The sequence below is a fragment of the Lutra lutra genome, chromosome 4 (assembly GCF_902655055.1).
Source record: "Lutra lutra chromosome 4, mLutLut1.2, whole genome shotgun sequence".
Classification (NCBI taxonomy): domain Eukaryota; kingdom Metazoa; phylum Chordata; class Mammalia; order Carnivora; family Mustelidae; genus Lutra; species Lutra lutra.
In genome coordinates, this window is record NC_062281.1 from 125,055,227 (window position 1) to 125,081,526 (window position 26,300).

General features: G+C 36.2%; 1 protein-coding gene across 4 annotated transcripts in view; it reads left to right on the plus strand.

Moving 5' to 3' along the window:
* Positions 1-26,300, plus strand: part of COL24A1 (collagen type XXIV alpha 1 chain) — a 402,100-nt gene that overhangs the window by 338,873 nt on the left and 36,927 nt on the right. For all 4 annotated transcript variants that reach the window (XM_047727942.1, XM_047727945.1, XM_047727943.1 and 1 more), the window contains exons 49-54: positions 13,202-13,309; positions 14,918-15,025; positions 15,120-15,173; positions 15,727-15,789; positions 19,903-19,956; positions 24,318-24,353. In XM_047727942.1, coding sequence (XP_047583898.1) covers positions 13,202-13,309; positions 14,918-15,025; positions 15,120-15,173; positions 15,727-15,789; positions 19,903-19,956; positions 24,318-24,353 — 423 coding nt within the window. The remainder of the gene's footprint in view (positions 1-13,201; positions 13,310-14,917; positions 15,026-15,119; positions 15,174-15,726; positions 15,790-19,902; positions 19,957-24,317; positions 24,354-26,300) is intronic.

Consider the following 26,300-nt stretch of genomic DNA (forward strand, 5'->3'; position numbering starts at 1 on the left):
TAGCAAGATAGAGAAGGAGCAGTGAATAGATTTGGGGAACAAATGAAGAAAAACATGAATATAAGTAAACAGTGGAAAGAAGGTCCAGTATCAAGCTGTAGGGAATGCCATCATTTAGAAGTCAGGTAAAGGTGGAAGAGGAGACTACAAAGGTGACCAAGAGGGAGTGATCATAATAGATAGGAGAAAAAGAATATAATGTCATGGAAACTTAGCAAAAAATATTTCAAGGAGTAAGTCATCAACTATAATAATCCTGAGAGATTGTGTGGCACATGTGTTTTCTTAATTTTATTTTTTTGGTTATTCAGCATCTTACCTCATTTTTAGCTTTATAAATGTTTGTGTTTACTCTCTGATCTTGGTGAGGGAGGCCACTTTTTTTCCTTTTTCTTTTTAAAGATTTATTTTAGTGAGAGTGGCAGGGGAAGAGGAAGAGAGATAGAGAATCTTTGAGCAGGCTCCCTGCTGAACACAGAGCCCGATGTAGGGCTTGATCCCACAATGCTGAGATCATGACCTGAGCCAAAATCAAAAGCCAGATGCTTAACCCACTGAGCCAACGAGGAAGCCCATTAGGAGGCCCCTTTCTACAGATGTCAAATGCTAGACTCTCATCTTCCGGTTCCTCCTTGAAACAAGGACATAAGCCAATGACCTAGGCCAAACCAATCATTATGTTCACCAAGACCTTTGGCTGGGGAGTCTGTGATATGCAGAAGCCGGGACAATAGAGATTCGGTTCTAGTGGCAGTGGCAGTAACATCAGTAGTACTCAGTTTCCAGGGGTGACAGGAGTCCATGTCCAGCAGCTACTGTGATACATACCACAGTATCCAAATTCTGGCTGCCTAAACTTCCTTTAATTCTGTGTATTTTCCAAACCTGGCTTTCTGGATTTATCTGTGATTTTAGGAGCTATTCAGTGCATTTTCAGAAAATTTTCCGTTAAAAATTTCCAGAATTGGTTTCTGGTGTTTGTGAGTAAGGACCCTGACTAGTACCAAAATCTCAAAAAGATAAAATTGTGCCATTATATTTTAGAATAATGGAGGTCATCGGTAACTTCAGCAAATAGCCATTTGATTTGATTAGTAGGGGCAGAAATAGGATCGCAGTGCTTGAGGAGTATGGACAGTGAAGAAATCAGATATTCAGGCAATTCAGTGGAGAAATTTGGCTCTGAAAGAGAAAGTAGGACAATAACTAGAGATGAAACAAATTAAAGTAGAAGTTATTTTGAAGTGAGAGAACCTTGAGCACATTTAAAATTTAGGTGGACCTAGTAGAGACAGAGAGGCTAAAGACATAATAAAGAGAAAGGAGCATCTGAGTATGAATTAGTCAGACAATAAAACATGTACATTCTAGGGGCGCCTGGGTGGCTCAGTGGGTTAAGCCGCTGCCTTCGGCTCAGGTCATGATCCCAGGGACCTGGGATCGAGCCCCGCATCGGGCTCTCTGCTCGGCAGGGAGCCTGCTTCCTCCTCTCTCTCTGCCTGCCTTTCTGCCTGCTTGTGATCTCTCTGTCAAATAAATAAAAATAAAAATCTTTAAAAAAAAAAAAAAACATGTACATTCTAGTTCCATTTCCAAAGCTATTCTAACTGGGCCGTCATTTCTGAAAAACAGATTCTGAGCAGATGTCCCTTTATATAGGGCTAGTATAAGAATCTCATGGAATTTTGTGATGAAAGGAATTGAAATGAATTACAATAATGTTGAATATTGCTGCAGTATATCACCAGGGCCATGAAGTATGAAGAATGGTATCTGCTATTCCCATTGGTAAGCAATTTGGTATTAGATCATAATTCATCATCTCCTACCTTTAGCATTTTCAAAGAATAAGTTAGAAAAATTTCACATGCATACTTTGAATATCAGGATGTCATAAATATTGAAGTGTTTTGTATCCATCAAAATATAACTTTCCCTTGAGGAATCCCCTTTTTAACCCCAAAGTTTACACATGCTATTGGTATTTATGAATATGGAAATATTTTCTACAAATGTTTCTGTTTCCTGTAGAAATACGATATGAAATTAAAGTGGTGATGCTTTATAAGGACCTAGTCTGGTCAGTGACATTAGGTAACAATGGCTAACTGGTAATTTCTAATTATTTCTGAAACTTACTATAGCAATAGAAAAACTAGTTAAGAGAAAGTAACATAGTCTCTAAATACTAGCATATTCCCTGGAATATTTTCAACAACAGATAAGGACATCTTTCCATTGTTTTTTTTTTGTGTGTGTGTGTGTTTTTTTTAGTTTTTACTTTATTTTTTTAAATCATGGCACCGTGGTGTTTCTTGGCTTACCTTTAAAGACTGCTGGATTTTTCCACTAAGAAAAATATTTATTCTGGGATTTCTAGCATTATGCAACTGCCTGATTTTCCTAAACAATGTTCTTTCTTTTTTTGATGTGGCCAAGGAGTTAAAGAATTCTTGGCATATTCAGTCCACAGTTTCAGTGTTTTTTCAAAGTCATGTGACTATAACTGAAGGACAGTATTGGAGAGGCTCACAGTTGCCTATGTGAATTTCCTTCTGTATAAATGAGTGTTTTGAGACAAGTAAACTTAGCACATCTGCAGTAAATGAGTCTACCATTGCTGTTTTCATCGCTTTGGACTTCTGTAGTGCCTCAATCATTTATGAAAAAGGAAAACAACTTTTCCCTGCAAAGATCATAAATCTATTTGTCACCAAAATGAAGGCTTACTAGTCTTCTTATTTTTTATTGCTATAACTAATAAAAGTGGTTATTGGAAGAGAGGGAAAGAAACAAACCTACCATCTTGACTTAAGACAAATCAAGCCTTTCCAATCTTGACTTTGCACTTTGTCAGGTGAACACAGGCTTAAGTGTTATAGGAAATGAGATGCTTATCCTGAAAGAACATCGGAAGTCTTGAGTTTTCCACTGTGGATTGTGTCCAGTATAAGAAGGAAAAACACATTTCATCATCCCACTCACAGTCCAAGCACAGAGTAGCAAGACCACCATGGAAGCCTCTGTTAGGGACACCAGCAGGTCTGCCACCCATCTGTGGCACTCTCTAGCCTGTGAGCTAGTCACACCAAAGAAACTTCTGTTTCTGAGAAGATACATTTCTTTCCCCATGGTATCTTGGAGAAAGAAACACACTTGATTTTGCCAGATTTACATTCAGCAGATCCTGTCAACTCTTGATTATTAAAAGGGTGATTTCCAGTTATGGCTTATCCTGATTACTACTTTCTCCCTCTCCCCCCTGCTACTTGTTTTGGCCCATTTACTGCTCATTAGGAACTCTTCCAGAACAGACAAAACACAGCCCGTTTGGCTGCTTATTAGCAACAAAATGAAAGATTTGCTGAAGGATGTAACTTTCCTAGTTGAATCTTCAGTGACTCCGAATCCAATGAAGTTCATACTCTTTGTGTAATGTTGATCTTCATGATCTGGCCTCTCTTTATGTTTCCAGTCTTCTATTCTACCTTTATCCTCACATTTCCTGTGCATTTCAGTCATAATGACAGCTAACAATTATTAAATGCTTACTATGTGCCAGGAATTATTCAAAGTGCTGAATATGTATGAAGCTATTTAATCCCCACAAAAAAAACCCAACAATTAAAAAAAAAAAAAAAACCCACAAAGTAGGTATAGCTATTATCTCTAGGGTACAGAAAATGAAGGTGAGACTCGGAGAGACTAAGCAACTTGCCTGAGGTCATATAGACAACAAACAATAGAACCAGAATTCAAAATCAGCCAATCTAGATTCAGAACCTGCATTCTTAATCACTATTCTATACCCATTCAGCTATGCTTAATTACTTAGATAGTCCCCCCAAATTCCGTATTTTTTCTTACTTTCATCCCTTTGTACATGTCATTTATGCCTTCTGCTTGGAAAGCTCTTCCATCTTTCTCTCTAACTTTAGGATGAATAATTTCTTGCTCTTTCAGGATGTAATTCAACTGTTACCTCCTTCAGACACTCTTCCTTGAACTCTCCAGTCAGAGTTAAGCAACCCTGCTCTGAACTTGTATACACTGCTTTCATCAGACCACAGATCATATGGCTGCTGATTACATATCTTCATGTCTTCCTGCGACAAAAGATGGCAAACTCATGTAGATTTGGGGTTGTGTTTTATTTATCTTTGGAGCCATAACACTCAGCAGCCTCAGGCAATAGAAGAAGCTCAATAGGGGCGCCTGGGTGGCTTAGCTTAAGCGTCTGCCTTTGGCTGGGGTCATGATTCCGGGGTCATGATTCTGGGGTCCTAGGATCAAGCCCCGCATTGGGCTCCTTGCTCAGTGGGAAGTCTGCTTATCCCTCTCCCTCCCCCCAACTCATGCTCTCTCTCTCTCTCTCTCTCTCAAATAAATAAATAAAATCTAAAAAAGAAGAAGCTCAATAAATATTTGAAGAGTGAATGGTCTTTTCATAATAACTGTGACTTTGGAGTCCTAAATAAAATTAAGATGTGCCAGCTACTTAACGTCTTAGGCTTCTCATCTCTAACAGGAATGTAATAACACCTACCTCATATGGTTCGTATGTGACATGTTTAGCAGACTACATGCCCTTATTGCTATTATCATCTTCCCATAATAATAGATACTCATGGTTAAGCTAACGTTCATTCATTCAACATATATTTGTTCTGTGCTTATAATGAGCTAGGAGTTGGAAAATATAGCACTAAACAAGATAGACAAAGAACTGCCTCCATGAAACATACATGGAACAGCAAGAAATGTCTGACATTTGGCCATTTTTTTAAAAAGATTTTCTTTATTTATTTGTCAGAGAGAGAGAGAGAGAGCACATGCAGGGGAAGCATCAGGCAGAGGGAGAAGCAGGCTCTCCCCCCGCCTGAGCAGGGAACCCGATGCAGAACTCGATCCCAGGATCCTGGGATCATGACCTGAGCTGAAGGCAGATGCTTAACCAACTGAGCCACCCAGGCGTCCCGACATTTGACTATTTTTGACCTAAAAAAAAAAGAATTCATGATGTACTATGAATCAGCCCAGTAATTGGTTAGTAGTCTGTATATAAAGAAATCTGGTAATTCCAGCTTGTGGAAGAAAGAAATAGGGTTGTGAGATAGAGCATGTGGGAGATAGATTATAGATGGAATAGACCGTGCAGGCCTTGTGGAGGAGGTCGTACTTGGGTATAGTGAGACTGTTTCTCCCTTGAGAAGGTGACACTGAACCAGGTCTATAAAGAATGAGGAACAAACACACTCTGTGAAGGAACCAAAATGGAAAAACCTGAAGTTAGGAAAGAACTGGCATGTTCACAGGATTATCCGAGGATCAAGTAAGAGAGTATGGGTATAGATTTGTTATTTTTGAAATGAAAGAGGGACGTTTATTTCTTCATAGTAGCGTGAGCCTGGACATGTCTAAGATCCAAAGTATAATGAAATAATCCTTTTTTAGTCCCTGTCAGTCCTATGATTATAGGTGAAGTTCTGAGTAAAGGAGATTTGATAAGGTACATTAATTTTGCCCAATATTAGAGTGACATTTGCACTGTCCATTTTGCAAGACTGATAAACCACCAGTTGTTCTAATGGAAATGTATAATAATTTCTGTGAGGTAATACAATGTTGAAATGCCTGTATTCATTAAGGCTGAACAAGACTTAGTTTTGTACACTCTTGGGAATAGACATAAGTCAAGCAGACCTGACTTGTCTCTGCTGCCCTGTGACTTGTCTCAACCCTGCTCCAAGTTCCATAAGCCTTAGTATGTTTAGAGGTTCAAAACTAAAGTCACCTCCTGACTTTAGTGTAAAGCTCATTCATAAATCTTATTTCCAACATTTGGCCACATTACTTTTGACTGGCACTGAAGGAAAATATTAGGAATGCTACATTATTTTTATATAATATAGCCTTGCATATAATCACCTAATAATTATTATCCCACATTTTTTAACAGCCAATTCTTTCCTAGGGGGATATATTTAGTAAACCAAATAAAATGAGAAATTCTTACTTAAACAGAAGTGTTTTTAGTTGCTTGGAATAAAGGAAGCAAAGCATTACTTTTATAACTCATTGGTTTGCTGGCTTAACAAAAAATGCAGTACTTAATGTTGCCTAATAATGCAAAAAAAAAAAAAAATTACGGCACCATACTTATTTTTTTGTACTACAGTAAGTAAAGTAATTTTAATTGTTATTTTCTCTCATAGTAAATAACTATATAAACATAATTGTATGAGCACAGAGGATGCTTGGAAGTAGGGAAAGGAAAAAACTTTCTAGTGATTTTCAAGGTGCTACTTTAAAGAAAAACAATTAATTTGAAGTTTAGTGTCATTTTAAACTTATCACTCTGCTGTTGAGACATCAATAAAATTAATATTAAAAATATTTGTCTTTTCATTCAACATATTTTAAAGATGGTTTTCCTTTGTTAATCTACTTTAAAATATGGATTTCTATTTTTGCCTGTACTTAAAATGTATATTTGTTATTTATTCCTTAATATATTTGTTTCAATTCTAATGAAATTACAACATCTAAATTAGGGGCCTAGGAAGTAACAGAGTGACATTCACTTTATGTTTCACTATTATATATAAACTAGTCATCATTGTTCCAAAATCTCTCTCTTTCTGTCCTCTGAATGTATGCAGATAACTCCATTTTCCATCCCAGATCTTCCCATTCAATTCCAGAAAAAAGGCAGTTTTCTACATAAACATGTACATGCTTATGTACCCTTCTTTCCTTCTCCCACAGGGAAGTCAAAGTGAAAGATTAGAGTTCCTCTTATTTCCTTCACTGACATCAAATTAAATAAAACAATACAACCATATTACCATTATAGTTTCTTTCTTTCTTCTTTCTTTTTTCCTTCCTTTCTTTCTTTCCTTCTTTCTCTCTCTTTCTTTCTTTCTTTCTTTCTTTCTTCCTTTCTTTCTTTCTTTCTTTCTTTCTTTCTTTCTTCTTTTTTAACCATTGTGGTTTCTGATACACAAAAGACACCCAGTAAAAAGTAACTCTTGTTGTGGCTGATATTATTGATTACTGACTGACCCAAGCAGTCATCAATTTCAGTTTAGACAAAACTGATACTTCCTGCAGAGTTGAAAACCAGTTTAAGAGTACAGACTTACAACTAGTAGATAAATAAATCCTGGAGATCTAATGCACAACATAGTGATTATAGTCAATGATATCATATTGTAGATTTCAAGGTTGCTAGCAGACTGAATCTCAACTATTCTCAGCACAAAAAAGAAACTATAAACATGTGATATAATAAAGGTATTAGCCAAAATTACTGCAATAATCATATTGTAATAAGTAAACACAAATGTACCAAGTAGCACTAAGTAGGCTTTTAAATTACATAATGCTATATGTCAGTTAATTTTAATTAAAAAAAAAACTTTTTCAGCAGGGAATCTAACCCCCATCTGAGGATAGTGGAAGTTTCTAGCCATGAGACATCATGTACTCTTATCATACTATCAACTTTTTTTTTAAAACTCGGGTAACTGTTCATTGGTTTCAGCATCTCTGAACAAATTAAATATGATTTTATTTCTTTTAATATTTTTCTCAGAATGACTTACTCTTTGCTGATTGGTTTTAAATAAATCATTTAGAAGACACTGGAAAGAATGCTTAGGCATTAGCATCTGTTTCTCTTGAAAGTAAAATTACTCATCCATCTTTGTGTTCACAATAAGAAATATTTGTTCTCTACTTGTATGAGACATTGTTTGGAACTTTGTGCAGAACACTCTGCTACTATCCTCAAATTTCTCTCTAAGAAACCAACATGAACAGTAAGTGACTTGGAACATATTCAGTGTGCCCTGTTAAATGTGTGATAGCACTGCAAGTAAAGTTTCTAGTTTTCAGTTAACCTTGAGGACTGGTCTTAGGGTCCTTTTATTCTCAGCTAAAATACCTATTGAATTTCTGGAGCATTCAGCAAGATCTGAATGTCCGTTGTCCATGCATCACTGGAAAGATATATATTTTTTTCCTGTTGGTGAATAAGGTCTTTAAAAAATTGCCTAAAATTATAAGTGAAGTGCTACTCTATTAGAATTCTGGAATGTTGAAGTATCCTAAAATTGTCTCAGGTAATCTGTCATGTGTTATCCTCTCCCTGTGGCATCTATTACCTCTGTAATACATTCAAGGGTAGGATATTCACAGCCTTGCAAGACAATCCACCTTTTTTTTTTTTTTTAAACCCTTACACTGATCTGCTTTCTACCTAGTTTAACTCTGGAACTCAGTCTATATATTGATCTGAGTATGTATGTTTTGTTTTGTTTTCCCTTGCTTACATACCTTCCGTCTCTTCAAGTCATCAGTTTCTTTGGATTTCTCACCTGTTTTTGTTTTTAATGGGGAGGACAGTGTTTATCAGAATTCTATTTTTGAGACTTGCCTTTTCTGTAAAGTCATATTCCTTTTAGAGACCTGGCCATTGGTATAACAGCTATGTCTTCACTGAACATTTTTAAAATTTTATATCCCAAAGTCTCAGATGACTATGACTGAATTTGCTTTCATTTGCATTGATTAGTTCTAAAATGACACCATGTCCTGAATCCAGGATTTGTGTGGCAAGAGGAAAGAAATACGATAAATTACATGAATCCAGGGTTCTCAAGTTCATGTGGCAAGGGGAAGGAAGTAGAGATTAGTGCACTTGGATTCTCTTTTCTATCTGCCCAACCCTGCTTCCTCCCTCTCATTCTGTCTCTCTCTCTCTCCATACCTTTCCCCCTTCTCGCTCTTTCCCCTACTGTACTTCTGTCTTTATTTCTCCCCTTCCTTTCACCTTTTCCCAATGAGGATTTTGTCCTCATAATTGGTCCTTAATGTTTATTGAGAGCCACTAACATAGAGAAATGGTAAGAGATAAAAATAGTCAATGTAGATTGGGACAAAAAAAATGTTTAGAGATCAAGTTAAGAAATATGAACCTATATCCTGTAGGTATCCTGTAGGTGTCTTCCTGTGAGTGCCCAGCATAGTACATGGCACCTAGGAATATAAAATACATTTTCATTCATTATTTTAGTCAGCTTTGTGATCATGAAGAAAATCTACCTGGAAAAGGTAATTCTTTAACTATGTTGAATTATTAACCATAAGTAAAAGAATGAAAAGGTATGTGATGATATAATTTGGAAGAAATAACTTGGGGGAAAAAGGAATAATACTTCAGTATTATATTCAAAATCAGCTTTATCTTTAGATCTTATTCTCCCAACCAGGCCTTCTACAGAAATGACTCTATTTTTTTTTAAAAGATTTTATTTATTTATTTGACAGAGATCACAAGTAGGCAGAGAGGCAGGCGGGGGGTGGGGGGTGGGGGGGGAAGAAGGCTCCCTGCTGAGCCGAGAGCCCAATGTGGGGCTGGATCCCACGACCCTAGGATCATGAACTGAGCTGAAGGCAGAGGCTTTAACCCACTGAGCCACCCAGGCACCCCATTTTTTTTTAAAGAGACTCTATTTTTGACAAATCACCTCTCCTATCACATTTGTGATAGGGCAATATCTTTATCTTTAAGGACAATATCTTTATCTTTTATTTTTTTGAGAGAAAGCATATGTGAGTGGGGGGAGGGAAAGAGGACAGGGAAAGAGGACCCCAAGTAGGCTCCATGCTCAGCATAGAGCTGGACACAGGATTCTAATGCAGGGCCTGATCTCACAACCATGAGATTATGACCTGAGCCGAAATCAAGAATCGGACTCTTTTTTTTTTTTTCTTTTCTTTTTTTTTCTTTACTTTCAGCATAACAGTATTCATTGTTTTTGTACCACACCCAGTGCTCCATGCAATCCGTGCCCTCTATAATACCCACCACCTGGTTCCCCAACCTCCCACCCCCCCACCTCTTCAAACCCTTCAGATTGTTTTTCAGAGTCCATTGTCTCTCATTGTTCAGCTCCCCTTCCAATTTCCCCCAGCTGCCTTCTCCTAACTCCCCATGTCCTCCATGCTATTTGTTATGCTCCACAAATAAGTGAAACCATATGATAATTGACTCTCTCTGCTTGACTTATTTCACTCAGCATAATCTCTAACAGTCCCGTCCATGTTGCTACAAAAGTTGGGTATTCATCCTTTCTGATGGAGGCATAATACTCCATAGTGTGTATGGACCACATCTTCCTTATCCATTCGTCCGTTGAAGGGCATCTTGGTTCTTTCCACAGTTTGGTGACCGTGGCCATTGCTGCTATAAACAGTGGGGTACAGATGGCCCTTCTTTTCACTACATCTGTATCTTTGGGGTAAATACCCAGTAGTGCAATTGCAGGGTCATAGGGAAGTTCTATTTTTAATTTCTTGAGGAATCTCCACACTGTTCTCCAAAGAGGCTGCACCAACTTGCATTCCTCTTAACTGACTGAGTCATCTAGGTGCCCCAACAATATCTTTATCTTGTGATCTTGTTCTAATCTACTTTCTCAGTAATGCCTTTTTGATTAACACCAAAGAAAATTTCCCCTATTCAGGACCCCTCTGTTATTTGCTTTATATCTCTCTTCTCATCTGGAAATCTTTAAAATATTTGTTTTTATTATAACTATTTATATATTACATTTTATAATTTTTAACTTAATTTTAAGCTTCTTGAAAACAAAAACCTTATTTTATTTATTTTTGTATTGCTCATAGGGCTTCCCATGACCTTGCTTTCACATAATAATATTCTATATCATAATCAAATATTTGCTGTATGCCTAGAAGAATGATTGCACAACCCAGTTTAGTATCCCAGGAATCAACTAAAAAGTAGCAGTCATCTCCTAAAATAGGGGTCAACAAATGTTTTCTGTAAATATTGTATTTTGGGCTTTGCAGGGCAGTAGGCAAAATTAAGGTACTATTTAAGAACTTATATAATGAGAAAAAAATAGATTTTCACAAAATTTTTCTTTATGAAATTGAAAATATAATAATTTAGTAAAATTTTTTGTAATACAAGTCTACTTATGAGAAAAAATAGAATTATTTGTGGGAGGAGAGATAACATTTAGCTTATTACAGTTCCCTATCATCAAAATTTTCTTTTTATTTGTTAATGGTGACCTATAATGAGATTTTGCATGTTTTCCAAATTTTATCTTTGAAAATTCTTTTCACATATCTAAGTGCTGCCAAATTCATGAACATATGATTTTAATTGTGCATATTTGTTGCTTAGAAGGAATTTGTAAAATTCTGTTAGATTCTTCTCTTGATTATTTGCCTTCTAGCATGTCGTTACATTGTATATTAGCATTTCCAGTTGAACTGTTAGGTGGGAACTCCTCAGCTGCACAGTTAAATGAATTTTGAGGTACAGAAATGTCTTGCCTCTAGTGCTAAAAAATGCTACCGAAAGGAGTTGAGCTCAGAAAATCTACCCACTGCAAATTTGTGTGGGAAATGAAGATCTGACTTATTGTTTTAATTTTTGACGTCACAGGAAATGTATAAAATTGCTTGATGTTCTTGTGATTCAAACATTAGTTGTCCTCAAAATGGCTCTGGCATATGGGGTGCCTGGCTGGCTCAGTTGGTAAAGTATGTGACTATTGATCTTGGGGTTGTAAGTTCAAGCCCCGTGTTGGGTATAGAGGTTACTTAAAAAAAAAAAAAAGTAAAGAAAAAGAAATGACTTGAGTCACCTGGGTGACTCCAGTCAGTTAAGCATCCAACTCTTGATTTTGGCTTAAGCCATGATCTCAGGGTTGTAAGACCAAGCTCTGTGTTGGGCTGAACATGGAACATGCTTAAGATTTTCGCTCTCCCTCTGCCTCTGCCTCTGCCCTCACCCTTAAAAAAAAAGAAGGAAAAAGAAACAACTACCAAAGTATATGCTTCACTTATAGGCATTGCAGCAAAATCTAATTCCTAAACCCGTTGATCATTCAATAATAGAGGTTGAGGGTGGGTCTTCCCATTCAAAAACATTTCAATCTCATTCTCAGAATATCTCAATAAAACTTTATCCCTGCCGAGCCATCAGATTGCTGTGTGATAGAGAAAATTAGGATATTCAGTTTCTATTTTCACAAAAAATCTCACAAAATGGATGAAGGTTGCCAGAGTCAGTGGAATTCACTATTGGCACTACTGGTTCAATAACACATGCTAGATGAGTATTTTCCTCAGTGGACCTGATGGTGGATAATACGGTGAACATCCATAGCTTTAAATACACTACATTTTCACAACTTTTGTAAATTTGTTCAATAAATATTTTCCCAATGCATTGCTATTAGTTTTTATCACATTTTAGCAGATTCCACTTGAGGTTTTACTGATTCAGTGTTTTAAATTCTTTGAAAATATTCTCACCTATAGTCAATCCGCAGACTGTTCACGTAGGTTAGCTCTTCGGTCACTTCAACACAGTGTTGGCTCTCCAAATCAACAAGAGTAGTATTGGTAACATCTGTTGATTCATCAAGAGGCAAGGAAAACCACTGAAGAGCATTTGACTTGTTTTTTAATTGGCTATTGAAGCTGCTCCAATGTCTTTACCATTTCAGGCCGTTGTTCTTGCCAAAAGGTAATAATCTTAAGCAATTTTACTTTGAGGACATGATGTAAGTCATATCAGTAAGTGATTTCCCATGCTGGGCTAACAAGTGAACCGCTCAGAAACCTTTTTTTTTTTTTAATTTCTTAATCTTTTTTTAAATTGAAACATATATAAGGGACATAAAATATTATATTAGTTTCAGATATACAGCATAATGAATCAATATATGTGCGTATTGAGAAATGATCACCACAGTAGGTCTAGTTAATAGCCATAGAATATTTTTCTTAAGGAAACATTAATCAGTTATTAGAGTTGTCATGCATATCCAGAATATAATACAGAAAGTTAAAACACAACACACATACTTTGCACCTAGGCTATTTAAGTCAGAAGGTACTGACAGACTATACTGCCTCAGTATTTTCATTTTAAATACCTCAGACCATTACATTAACTATAATTAGAGACTTTAGGTGAGTCAAAACATTACTTAAGTATTTCACTTACTTGGGAAAGAAGCCCTGGATAGGTCTCAAACCCAGGCAGTGTGGCAACAGCAGCCTTTTGGAACACCATCCCCTCCTACATATACTGAGCCTCTGGATGAATTTTTAGGAAATGTCCCAATTTTCATTTCTTATTTCTTAGGGCATGAGAGGCAGCCCAGGAAGAACAGGACTGGTTGGGTCTCCAGGTCCTCAAGGAGCCAAGGGGTCATCAGGCCTCCCAGGAAGCCCAGGGGTCCCGGGCCCAAAGGTACTATAACATTTTCTTCTGATAGATGAGCAGCACCATTGACAAACATCTTGTCCCTGAGTTCATTGGCTAGGTCACAGGATGGTAAGGTTAATGGTTTTTAATAAATTTGACCAATAGTAAAAAGACATTAGGAAAAAAAGGAAAGTGTGTGGCCTGGACATTCTCCTCTCCTGTGATAACCATGGTGTGTATAATTGCCAGAACAACTCATTAATTCAGTATTGGCAATGCTTTAAAAGATGCTCTTTGACTCATTCTGTTTCTTCTTTCCTGTCATCCTCTGTCTCCTCCTAAAAAGAGAAATCTTATTACTTCCAGATACATACTTTCTTAGAAATACTTCCCATTCCTCTGAATCTGAATCTACCCAACAGTTCATAAATCTGATAGGAGTAGAGCTTATTTCTTAGAGTCAAAGTGATCATCATTAAATCTTGCATTAACATTCATTGAATGGAGTATTGTGCATTCAATAAGGCTTTCTAATCAAAACCTGATTTAGAGCTATCACAATGCAGAATTGACCCCTACAACCAAGAGATGACTCCAGTGTCTAAAGCAATTTTATAAAAGCCAGGGATTAAGATGTTGGCACCCTCATCATTATCACCTCTTTATTTGATTTTCATAGTTTCAGTTCTAAAGAATGTTCAGGTATTCTGACCCATATGGGTAAACTGGAAATGACTCATCCCTTTCCACTAAAATTCAATGTAGCTGAACCAGTGCTAAAACCAGAAAGTGAAATAAAATTCCTATCTCTTAAGTATGACCTGACAATAAGAAGGATCCATATTTGTCAAGTCTCAAAGCTGTGTCTTTGTTTCCAGACAGTGAAGGATAATTTGCTAATCTTAAAGAATCTTTGATCAAAATCTACCAACCTTCATTTTTTATTAACCTAACTCTAAACTCCTCCTGATTATTATTTTTAGACATGGTATGAAAGATATTGCAACTTTCATTTTGAAAATAAAATAAAAATGAATTTAGAAAACCCCTAACTTTTACAAATAAAACAGCAGTGCTTAAGTATATCTTTAAAGTGACATTTTAGGAGATGATAGGAATATGTATGAAAGGGAATCTTGGGAAACAAGTACTAGAAATTTCTTAATGATAGGATTGAAAAGATAACCATGGTAAAAGCCAAGACTCACACACTTCAGGAGACCCTGCTCTGTTTCTGGTATCAGCTGAATCATCTCTGTATGGTGAGGAAAACACAACAAAATAATACTGTTTCAAATAAAATACAAATTCCATGATATATAAACACCCCCACACACACACACGCACCACCTCTCACTATTCTCTCTTTAGCCCCACTATCCTTCCCCTTTCCCTATTTTTTCCACACTTATGGCCACAATCCCTGAAATTTTCTTTCCCCACTGTTACACTTCTTGCTTATTATAATCAAACAATTGCTTGTGTGAAAAATATTGGTAGGGAGAATGACCATGCAGAATTTGATTTCCCCAGTGCCTTGTACTTTTGCTTAAGGATGGACCTGTATTGGGGTTTCATTTAAAACACAGTATGCTTATAGATTCTAAAGTCAAGATCACCTTTCCTTTTTTTTTTTTTTTTTTTTGTCCTTAGGGTGAACAAGGGCTACCTGGTCAACCTGGAATTCAAGGTAAAAGAGGTCACAGAGGAGCACAAGGTGATCAAGGACCGTGTGGAGAGCCTGGTCTGAAAGGGCAACCTGTATGTGCCAACTCAGAAATTCACTAAGTATTATTATTTTACAGGCCAGGCCATCATTGCATAATAATGATTATCCTGTCCATTCACATTGCAGGGAGAACATGGTGTTCAAGGTTTGACAGGTTTCCAAGGATTCCCAGGCCCCAGAGTATGTTTACACATTTTCTGTTATTCATCAGAAAGATGTCAAAATACCAATATTTAGTCTCTGACTTGAATCTCTGACAACCTATTTCCTAATCTGCAAAATTTCCGTTCATAGAGTTATATATTTGAATTTTGAAATTAAGTATTAATATAAAATTTTACATAGGTGTATATTTTCCTACCAATTTTAAGAATAACTCACCTCTGTCCCCTCACATTCCATTTTCCCAAGCATTTTATTTTGAAAATGTTCAAACATACAGCAAAGTTGAGAGAATGAGTAAAAACCCATATACCTCTTACCTAGGTTCCACCATAACTTTTTACTGGACTTGCTTTATCATGACACTATCTATCCTTCTCTCCCTCTCTGAATTCATTTTGGTGCACTTCCAAGTAACTTGCATAGTTCAGAACAATTCCTCCATAGTACTTCAGCATGTACATCATTTTTTTTAAGAACCAACTCAATAGATTATTATAAGATTATTTCACTTGTAAAATGTTCATATAGAATGAAAGATTTTGACTTTTTATTTTTATTCTATTTTTAGGGTCCCGAGGGAGATGCTGGCATTGTTGGAATATCAGGTCCTAAAGGTCCGATTGGACAGAGAGTAAGTATAAAGTCATTCTACTTGCCGGGAGATTGTGATTCTTTGCTTATTTTAGGAATTAGCATTAAGAATTCTAAAATTAATATACTCCAAATTAATAACTTAATAAAATGACTGTAAAGATAGAAACTCAGAGATGCCTGGGTGGCTCAGTGAGTTAAAGCCTCTGCCTTCGGCTCAGGTCGTGATCCCAGGGTTTCTGGGATCGAGCCCCGCATCAGGCTCTCTGCTCAGCAGGAGCCTGCTTTCCCCCTCTCTCTTTCTGCCTGCCTCTCTGCCTACTTGTGATCTCTGTCTGTCAAATAAATTAATAAAATCTTTAAAAAAAAGAAAAAAGATAGAAACTCATTAGATCCCATGCAAAAGTTCTCAGCCTTTTTCAGTTCATATATTAATTTGAGCAAAAGACCCTAGAGACCACCCATCTTCCCTGTTCTTACTTTAGAAAATACATATCAGAATTAATGTTGATACTGGATAATGTATTTATTAACTCACATTAGGAACAAAAATGTAAAGCAGTTTCGTGTTATAAGCATTAATGCAACCAGAGAGCAGAGACCACCCCCATGCACCACTTGGAGGAGGCTTGTCTAGGACCAGAACTCCTCACACCACACTTTGAAAAATATTTCCCAATAGCTATGTTTTCCCAGCTCAGGGGTAGCTATCCCTGGAGAGTGATGAGGAACTGCTTAAAGAGTTGTGAATGTTGGTGTCTGAAGAATTCCATTAGCTGTTTAGTACCTAGAATTGCAAAGTGTAGCAAATATAAGTAGGGATAGATAAGCCATCAGCAGTTACTGGTTTTTGGTTTTTTGTTTTGTTTTATTTTGCTTTTTGTTTTGTTTTTGCTTTCATTAACCAGTCTCCTGATTGATGAGATGATCTGTAAAACTGGGGAAAAAAAAGTGATAAAATGTCGAACAGTGGTTTGACTGTAGCAGTTGCACCCCCTTGAGTAATAGCGACTATAGGGACAAAGGTGGAGACAGCAAAGAGAAGAAGGAAAGTGGTCCAGAAGCAGGAGAAAAGAATCTCGAAGAACTTTACAGCTGAAAATCAGTCTTGTGCAAAATATTAAATGAACAAATTTTTGAAATCCTACACATCTTCTCCAACTCTTACAATAAATTATTTTCAGTAACACAAAGGTCAATGTTGCCCTGAGAAATGTTTGTTTAAAGACCCGCCTCAACATTTCTTCAGATGCAAATTTATTAGTTATTTTTATGATTCCCGAAGAACTGCGGAAAGTTGGTGCTTTTATATGAGGCCCAATTCTTGATTATCCACAGGTGAGTTATATGTGGAACGCCTCCTCTCTAATAAACATCGCTTTTAAGTTCTTACATATATTAAGTTCCCTACTAATTAAATCCCTTCATTGTAGTTTTATTAAGCTTTCTCAATTAATTAGTCCTTTCTTGATATTTGGCTGCCTGCCTAATATCTTTCCTAAGCAGAATCTTACTAGGCACTGGGTTTCTGTAGTCCAGGGTCTGAGCCCTATCCTGCTTTGCAGCTCCAGAAATTTTATCAGTTCACCAATAATAAAGTTCTGGCAACTGCTCATGAATATTAATTTATAATTGCAGCTATCTCTTGCTGAGTCATTATAAAGACAAGTGAAAAGTCATGATAGGTTAATAACTTAGCAAAAAAACTATTATCTACCAGTGTTCAGTCTGTGTCCCTTCTCTCATTTAATCCTGATAAAAATCCTGTGAGAGATGCCATCATCCCCATTTTTCAGATGGGAAAACTAAGTCTCTGAAAGGTAATTTGCTCAAGGCCATACCTGGCTAGTAAGTAAAGAGGCAAAATCTGAATTCACAGCTGACTGGCCAAATAATATGTTATAAGGTTGCCTGCTAATTGTTTAATTAGAATATAGAATGGATATTAAGTGGCCTAGTAACTAGTTCTTGCTCAACAATCAATAAATACTAGATGATTAAATAAATTAATTGAAGTAGGAAATCTGGATTAATTTTTCTTCATTTCAAAGATGTTTTTATGTAGTTAACTGGACCAACCATTAAAATCATAACACCTCAGGCTCACCTGGGTGACTTAGTCGATTAAGTGTCTGACTCTTGGTTTCAGCTTAGGTCATGTTGTTAGCATTGTGAGATGGAGCCCTGCCTCATGCTCCGTGCTGGACATGGAGCTGGCTTAAGATTATCCCTCGCCCTCCTCCTCTGCCCCTTCCCCACTACCTCTCTCTCCCTCTGTAAAAATATAAAATAAATAATAAATAAAATCAAAACACTTTGTCTTTCAGACACATTTAGATAAGCATAGACACTTTTTTTTGCTGTTTGGTCTACCATTTTCTAGAGTTCATGTATACCTCTCCGTTCTTTTAACAAATCACTATTTTAGAGTCAGATCATGGTCCACTTCATTAAATTAAAGCTTTGTTGCCTTTTTTTTTCAGTGATAAACCAAACTAGGGCTTAAATTTGATTAGTTTATGAATCAACTCTTTTTTTTTATCGTGTTATGTTAGTCACCATACAGTACATCATTAGTTTTTGATGTAGTGTTCTATGTCTTGATTTGGTTGTAGATCTTTGAAATTTGGGGACCGTATTTACAAATTACCACTTAAAGTCAGTCTTTGTATTTAAAAGTGATTCTAAGCTATCTGTGAATAGACTTTATGACATAATGATCTCAATTGCTAGTATTTTCTGTACAAGGGCAGGAGTTGGATAAAGAGAAAGCCTATTAGATACTTACATTTAAGAATTCAGGTTAAGCATGAGCCAGAAAGACTGAAATTTGCTGCAAATGGGAGTGGGAGTGGAGGTTGAGGGAAAATAAGTACAATAAGTATTTTGTATTCATAAAGAAATAGTAAGTCAGACAGAGAAAGGGAGATATAGCATGATCTTACTTGCGTGTAGAATCTAAAAAATAAAACAAGCCAACAAAACAAAATTGAAGCAGATACATAGATATAAGGAAACTAACTATTGGTTCCTAGAGGAGGGGAGGGGTTGGGGGGTGGGCAAAATGGGTGAGGAGAATTAAGAGGTACAAACTTCCAATTATAAAATAAGTAAGTCCTGAGGATGTAATCTATACAATAGGAAGTGTAGTCAATAATATTGTAATAGCATTGTATGCTGTCAGATAGTAACTAGACTTAATGTGGGGATCATTTTATAATATATAAAAATTTTGAGTCATTGTGATGTACACTGGAAACTAATAAGATATTGTAAGTAAGTTACACTTCAATTAAAAAAAAGATAGCTTCCGGGGCGCCTGAGTGGCTCAGTGGGTTAAGCCTCTGCTTTCAGCTCAGGTCATGATCTCAGGGTCCTGGGATCGAGCCCCGCATCGGGCTTTCTGCTCGGCAGGGAGCCTGCTTCCGCCTCTCTCTCTCTGCCTGCCTCTCTGCCTACTGATCTCTCTGATCTCTGCCATCTGATCTCTCTGTCAAGTAAATTAAAAAAAAAAAAAAAAAGATAGCTTCCATACATAGTTTGGGAAGAATTGACCAGACTGAGCTTATTCAAGGTTATCTTCATAATCAATAACAGCTTACAGTTTCAAAATCATTTTTCACATTTAAGTCTCAAAATGGCCCTATGATACAGACAATCATATTTAACAGATGGAGAAACTGAAGTTAGTCACATATGATGCTCTTTGTTTCTTTCCCATGCCTTCTCTCAATTCCATGCTGCAAGTCACTCAGACATCTCCTTCAGACTCCGTAAAGAAAGTTATTCAAAATTTTGTTCATCATTCTATGTAGTCTTTTTTATGTAAAGTACTTGCATTTTTTATGTAATAGCCCACATGTAAAATGGCATCGTTAAAGTTATCACCACACAAAAATTGTATTGCTGATTTAGAAGTTTGTTAGAAATTACACAGATATAACTCTTCTATTAGGAATCTGTAATAATATATAGAATTGTGTCACATATGGCAAGTCAAAAGTACTATGATTTCTTTTGATATTATTAGATTTTCTACTAAAAATTGGAATTATGTGGACATGGACTATGTTACTGTTACACAAGAAATTTTCTAGAATTTTTCTGCATTATACTGGCAGTGAGACTGACTGATTTTCTTTTACCTCAACAGGGAAACACTGGCCCCTTTGGCAAAGAAGGTATAATAGGCCCAACAGGTAGAACTGTAAGTTTGTTACAATATAGGTCTTCCTTTTCTTTTTCATATTCTTGTTTTTCCCTCTTTAATCCTATTTCTAGAGCAATCCAAAAAGGATTACTCTGGGTATTTGAGAAGCCAAGGGCAAAAATAGATGTACATTTTCATCTAGAAGGTGATTCCTAAGAGTTTAGAGACCATATGTGTACTGAAGAAGGCGTATATAGTGAGATAAACACTAAAACTGGAGTTGAGAAAGGAAAGTAGACCTAGAGCAGGGGAGAAGGGGCTAAGCACCATTAGTATAGAGGTGATCACTAAAGCAACAAAAAGAATCCGTTTTCTGAAGGAGAAAGTGTAACAAAAAAAGTGCAGACAGCCAAGATCCGAATCTTTGAAAGTGCCCACCCACTATAAAGAAAAGAGATAGTTTGTGGGAATACCAGGAAAAACAGAAAAGCACAAGGTTCAGCTAAATGAGTTTCAAGTAAGGAGTGGTTAACAGTGATCTTTAAGAAAATAAATTATAGTAGAAGATAAAGTACAAACTGCAATAAGGAAGGAAGTAAATATAAATATTTAATAACTTTTCTCAAATTCCTATACAGACTTTTAAAATAGGTATTATCATTTCTATTTAAGACATGGGGAAACAGATTAGGTTCACAAAGGTTCACCTAGTTAATTCAAGGTGGTACAGCTAGTGAATTACATAGGTGATGTTTCTTCAGCTCTTTCTGCCCCCATCCAAACTGTGTCTGGAGAGGACACTGAGACGGTAGAGGCCAGTGCCTTTAGAAATCTGAATATGGGGGCGCCTGGGTGGCTCACTGGGTTAAGCCGCTGCCTTCGGCTCAGGTCATGATCCCAGGTCCTGGGTTCAAGCCCCACATCGGGCTGTCTGCTCAGTGGGGAGCCTGCTTCCTCCTCTCTCTCTGCCTACTTGTGATTCCTCTCTGTCAAATAAAAAAAAAAAAAATTGTAAAAAAAAAAAAAAAAATCTGAATACGAAATAAAACAGAAAAATAAGACAATGGTTGGCAGAGTGGTCAGGGGAGAGTTTTACAATACTAATAGTAGTGTAAACATACAAGAGAAAGAACCTTTGAAAGCATTATATGGAGAGACACAGAGTCTTAATATATAAAATGGAATGCTTTGGGTATAAACAATATTCTCTTTGATAAATTAGGAAAGAATTTCCCACCAAAGCTGTTGAATTTTTGATTTTACAAATGAAAAGTGTAACTCAACATTTCTCTAGATTTTCAGCTTTTACCATTCAAAGCTATATAGTCTAAGTAGGAGATTGTAAGTGGGAGAATTCTCTGATTTTGGTGGGTGGTTCTTCAGCAAGCTAAGAAACACATACTTGTGATTACTGAATAATTGTTCTCCTCTGTCAAAAAATGTGAAATATTAATTAGTCAAGGGAACTATAATAAAGAAATGGCTCAATTAAATAACTTTTATGTATAGCTAGTTCTTAAAGATCCTTATGATATTCACCATGCCCATCAAATATTTTCCATGTTCCATTTTTTCCATTCTAAAAAGAGTCTTCTAAGTCTACTATGAAAGAATAAGCACTTGAGAATGGCAGATACTTTGTGAGAGAAAAAAAATAGTGGTGGGGGATGAAAGATATGCTTTTCCAAATAAGGAAACATTACTTTTAAGTCATTGTAAATGAGACTATATGGTAGCACAAAGGAATAAACAAATAGATGAGTGTAAATAGGCTAGAGTCCAGAATTAGATCTCAGAATATTAGGAATTTAATCGTAACAAAAATGATATATCAGTATGATTGTGGCTGTTAAGTTAATAGGAACCCTGAATCAAACTGGTTTTAATAAGGAAATTTATATCACATTAAGGGAAGCCCAGAGGTAGGAAGGGCTTCAGATTTGGTTAATTTAGTGACTCAATCATGTTATCCAAGACCAGGTTCTTTCCATGTCTCTACTCTGTCATCCAGAGTGTTAGCTTCATAATGAAGCTTCTATAAGATAACTGTAATTTCTCAGCAATTAAATCCAGATGCAATTATCCAAAGTGAAAACTGATCTACAGCCCTATCTTGAGAAAAAATAAAGCTTTTTTCCAGAAATCTCCCATTGCATTTTTCCTCATGTCCATTGATCAGCCACATGCCTATTCTTATACCACTGACAACGGAGATGGAATTATTTTTAGTCCCACTGTTGTTGTAAGAAATTGGAACCATATTTCACCCAACTTTTTTTTTAACTTTTTTTTAAAGACTTTAAATTATTAAAAAAACTTAGAAAGCTAAAGTGTAGCTTTAAGGTTGAGAAGACCTTTTATATAAGAAAGGAAATCCTAAAACTATATAATAGAACAGAATATGTGTTCACTTCAAATTTTTTAAATTTTGAATGGGAAAAGATTCCATAAACAAAATTAATATAAATTGGGGGAAAGCAATTGCAAAAATATATAAAGACTTCATATGTAAAGAGCTCTTACAATTTGGTATGAAAAAGATAGAAAACTCAATAGAAAATTGAAGAATAAATCCAATAATTTTTTGGAAAGATGCTCTCCTAACTTAGAGTAACAGAAATGCAAATTAAAGTAATAACAAGATATTACATCTAACCTCTCAGAAGGGGATTAGGGAGAACAGTAGTAGAAGAAATGTGAATTATAGCCTTCATGGAAAAAGATATTTGTTAAAATATAAGTGCATATACCTTTTGAACAATCAGTTCCACTTAGAGAAATTTGTGCAATAGAAATTAAGCACTCAGTATACACTAAGGAAAGTTTACAAAAATTTTTTTCACAGTACTGGATGTATTAACAAAACTTGAAATCCCATGTTCATTTGTAGAAGAATGGTTGTGTAAACCGTGGCCTAGCCATTTCATAGAATACTATGCAACTATTGAAAACAACCAGTTATATCTAGTTCAGCTGCCTTGTGGCTGTTCATAATGTATTGTTAAGTGTGAAAAATCTGATGCATAGAAGAGTATATATCAGTTTTATAAAATATAACCAGTCACCCCATACATACATAAATATATCTGTCAATATTTGCTTAGGAAAAAAGGTATGAACAAACGTACATACCAAATTGTTAATACCGGGCTGGAGGTAGACTAGGGCATTAAAAACAAGTTCTGTAAAGGTATCTTAACAATTCGTTTCTGAAAGTTAATATCCCAGTTTAAAAGGAGTTTAGAACAATCAGGAAACACAGAAGAACTGATCAATGGTGAAATAATGAGATCGTAATTTTAGCCTGCAAGATTAACAAAGAATGATAGTACATAGTGTGTGTCAGAAGTCATAAACCCCCATATTGTGCAGGTATGCATGCATACTCAAATCAACTTTCTGGAGGACAATTTTTATAGAGTACAAGGATATTTGTTGCAGTGTTAGCATGACCAAAATTAGAAATAATCTAATAGGAAATTCAATAAAAATATTATTGTTTATTAAGCACTAAATAAACATTATAATTGTATGGAAGAATGTGGATTGATGTGGAAAACACTCATAACATATTGTGAAAGTGTAAATTCAGGTCTCTGAAAAGACAAATAATACTATCTCGTTTTTAAAATAAAAAATACATATATAATTTCCACAAGGATGAAAACAAAAATACTAACAGAGATTTTTTGAATAGGTCCATCTAATAACAGACTATACTTTCTCTTCAAGTGTACATGGAAAATCACTGAAATAGACCATATTTTGAATCATAAAAAATTGTTTACTAAACCTAAAAGAACTGAAGTCACACAAGGTATGTTCTCTGGCCATATGGAATTAAAGTAAAAGCTGGCAAACTGGAGAGATAAAAAGAAAATCTCCAAACACTTGCAGATTTAACCATGTACTTCTTAATAATCCATGGATCAAAGAGGAAATCTCAAGGAAAGTTAGAAAATAATTAAAACTGAATGTTCTTGTATACAACATACCAAAGTTTGTGGGATGTAGCTCAGAAGGAGGAAAGAGAAAATGAAAGAAAAGGAGGACATCACCCTAGAAACAAGGTTTTCAAAGGCTGAGGTAAACAAATATTAGAAGAATTTAAGCTGGTAAATTCCCTTCTAAATAGCTCTGTATCTGATTATCAGATCTGCTGTTTCGGCTTCACTGAGTGCTTGTTGTCCCTGTCTAACTTTGTGCACAAGGTGATAAATCAATACCTTGTTTTTGTTTGTGTTTTGCTTTGCTTACCTTAGGGAAAGGAAACTAGAATTTATATAAATTTGCTAAAGAAGGCTTGCTAGATAGAAAAAAACAAAAACAGAGGTTACCGTGTTTCTGTATATAGCCTCAACTACATTTGGTAAGTAACTGTCAGTAGCACTAAAATAACATTTTTTGTTTTCTTGTAGGGACCCAGAGGTGAAAAAGGCATTAGAGGTGAAACTGTAAGTTTAAATTTCTGGTTATGTTATCACTTGTCACTAGGCTACCTAGGTTCCATACAAGCAAGGACCTTGTTTGGGGTTTTTTCATGATTATGTCTCTAATACTTGTGGAATAAAAATAAAATTAGAATTTTCAGGAAGTAGAACTAATCTAAGTGGTACATTGTCGTGGGACCTGAGTACCCCCCCCCAAACATGTTTAAGAGCCTGCCAATCAAATTCTTCCCAGGCCTTGTGTGAAATGGCGTATTTGCCTTGTCGAGCATCAGGCATTTGTTTTGTGAGCCTTCTACAACAGTCCTGGAGTGAGAGCACCACCAAGTTGCCTTGGCGGGGGGTGGGGGGTTATACCCACTACATCCAGTCAGTGCCCAAGAGGTGCCAAGCAGAAGCAAATCGTTAACTTTGCAGCCAATTGGAAACAATTGTGGGAGGGTGGACAAAAGGTACATAGCACGTTCTGGCTCTATATGGCTGATGCTGGCACTATTTCCTACTTTTCTGGGATGCCATTTCCCCCAGTTAAAGAAGATATTTTGTAAAGGGGACACTTTTCCAGCAGAGATTCTGCTGAACTTACTAAAGCGCCAGCTTAAACAGAGCGCAGGCATGGAGTGAAACCAAGTACAGAAAGCAAATAAGAATAAACTTGAAGGTCGCAGTAAAATCTTGCTTAATAAGTAATGAAATTATATTAACAGCTGACATTTTCTCTTTTCACCGTAGGGTATTCTTGGGGCTCAGGATAAATAAGTTGCAGTTATGTTAATTAGCTGAAGAAGGGAAATTGAGTGATTTTAGATAGTCTAAGAATCCCAGAGGGATCAAAATAGATTTTTTTTTAAGATTTTATTTTTAAGTTCTCTCTACACCCAACATGAGGCTTGAACTCCCAACCCCGTGATCAAGAGATGCATGCTCTACTGACTGAACCAGCCAGTGCCCACCCCAAAACAGATGTTTTTAATTTGCAGAAGCATGCCCTCATATTTTCTCCGGGGACTTACTCTAGCAGAAAGCAAGGATGACTGCACACGGTGAAGTCATATGCCCCAGGAGGAGTGGAAAGGGGAAAGGAAATTACTGGTGAATGAATTAGAAAACATTTGAGGGGTTGGGACATGATAGTTGTCTTTAAACATTTGAAAGGAAGAGGAAGAATCTGTATAATATGAGTGACTCTCCAGGATATATTTTAAATTGTTTATTTGTTGAATTGAATTTTCCATTTCTGTGCTTAACTTCCTGAGAGACAGTGAGCTCCATAAGAGTATGAAGTATATTTAATACTCCCTAATTTCCAGCCTGTCACACAACTTAGCACATAATTTATACAGAATAGATACCATTAACTAAATGGATGGAACATTAAGGCTGATTTCAACTCAATATAATAATAAGCCAATATAATAAGGAACCGCTTTATTTTTTTAAGGTTTATTTACTTATTTTAGAGAGAGGGGTAGAGAGCATAAACAGGAGGGGCAGTGGGAGAGGGAGAATCCCAAGTAGACTTCATGCTGAGTGTGAAGCGTGGAGCTCGGTGCAGAGCTCTCTCTGAGCAGCATTCCAAGCGGGGCTCGATCTCAGGACTCTGATATCACAACCTGAGCTGAAACAAAGAATCTGCCACTCAACAGATGGTGCCATCCAGGGTCCCCAATAAGGGGACTATTTTAAAACAAGATAGTTTTGCAAGATAGTGAATGCCTGTCAGTAGAAGCCTAATGACTATCCTTCTGAGTTACTGGACTGGTAGTCCTCTACTGAGTAGGGAACTAGAATTTATACATCTAAAGCCCCTTGCAGCTCTAAGAGTTTATGATTCTAATAAAAGAAAAGTAAGTAAACATCCCATAAAAGAACAAAGAAAGGTACAGAACATAAAGAAGAGTTCTTTAAAGTAGAGGCGAGATCATGTCAAGTCTGATTCTTAATCTGAATCCA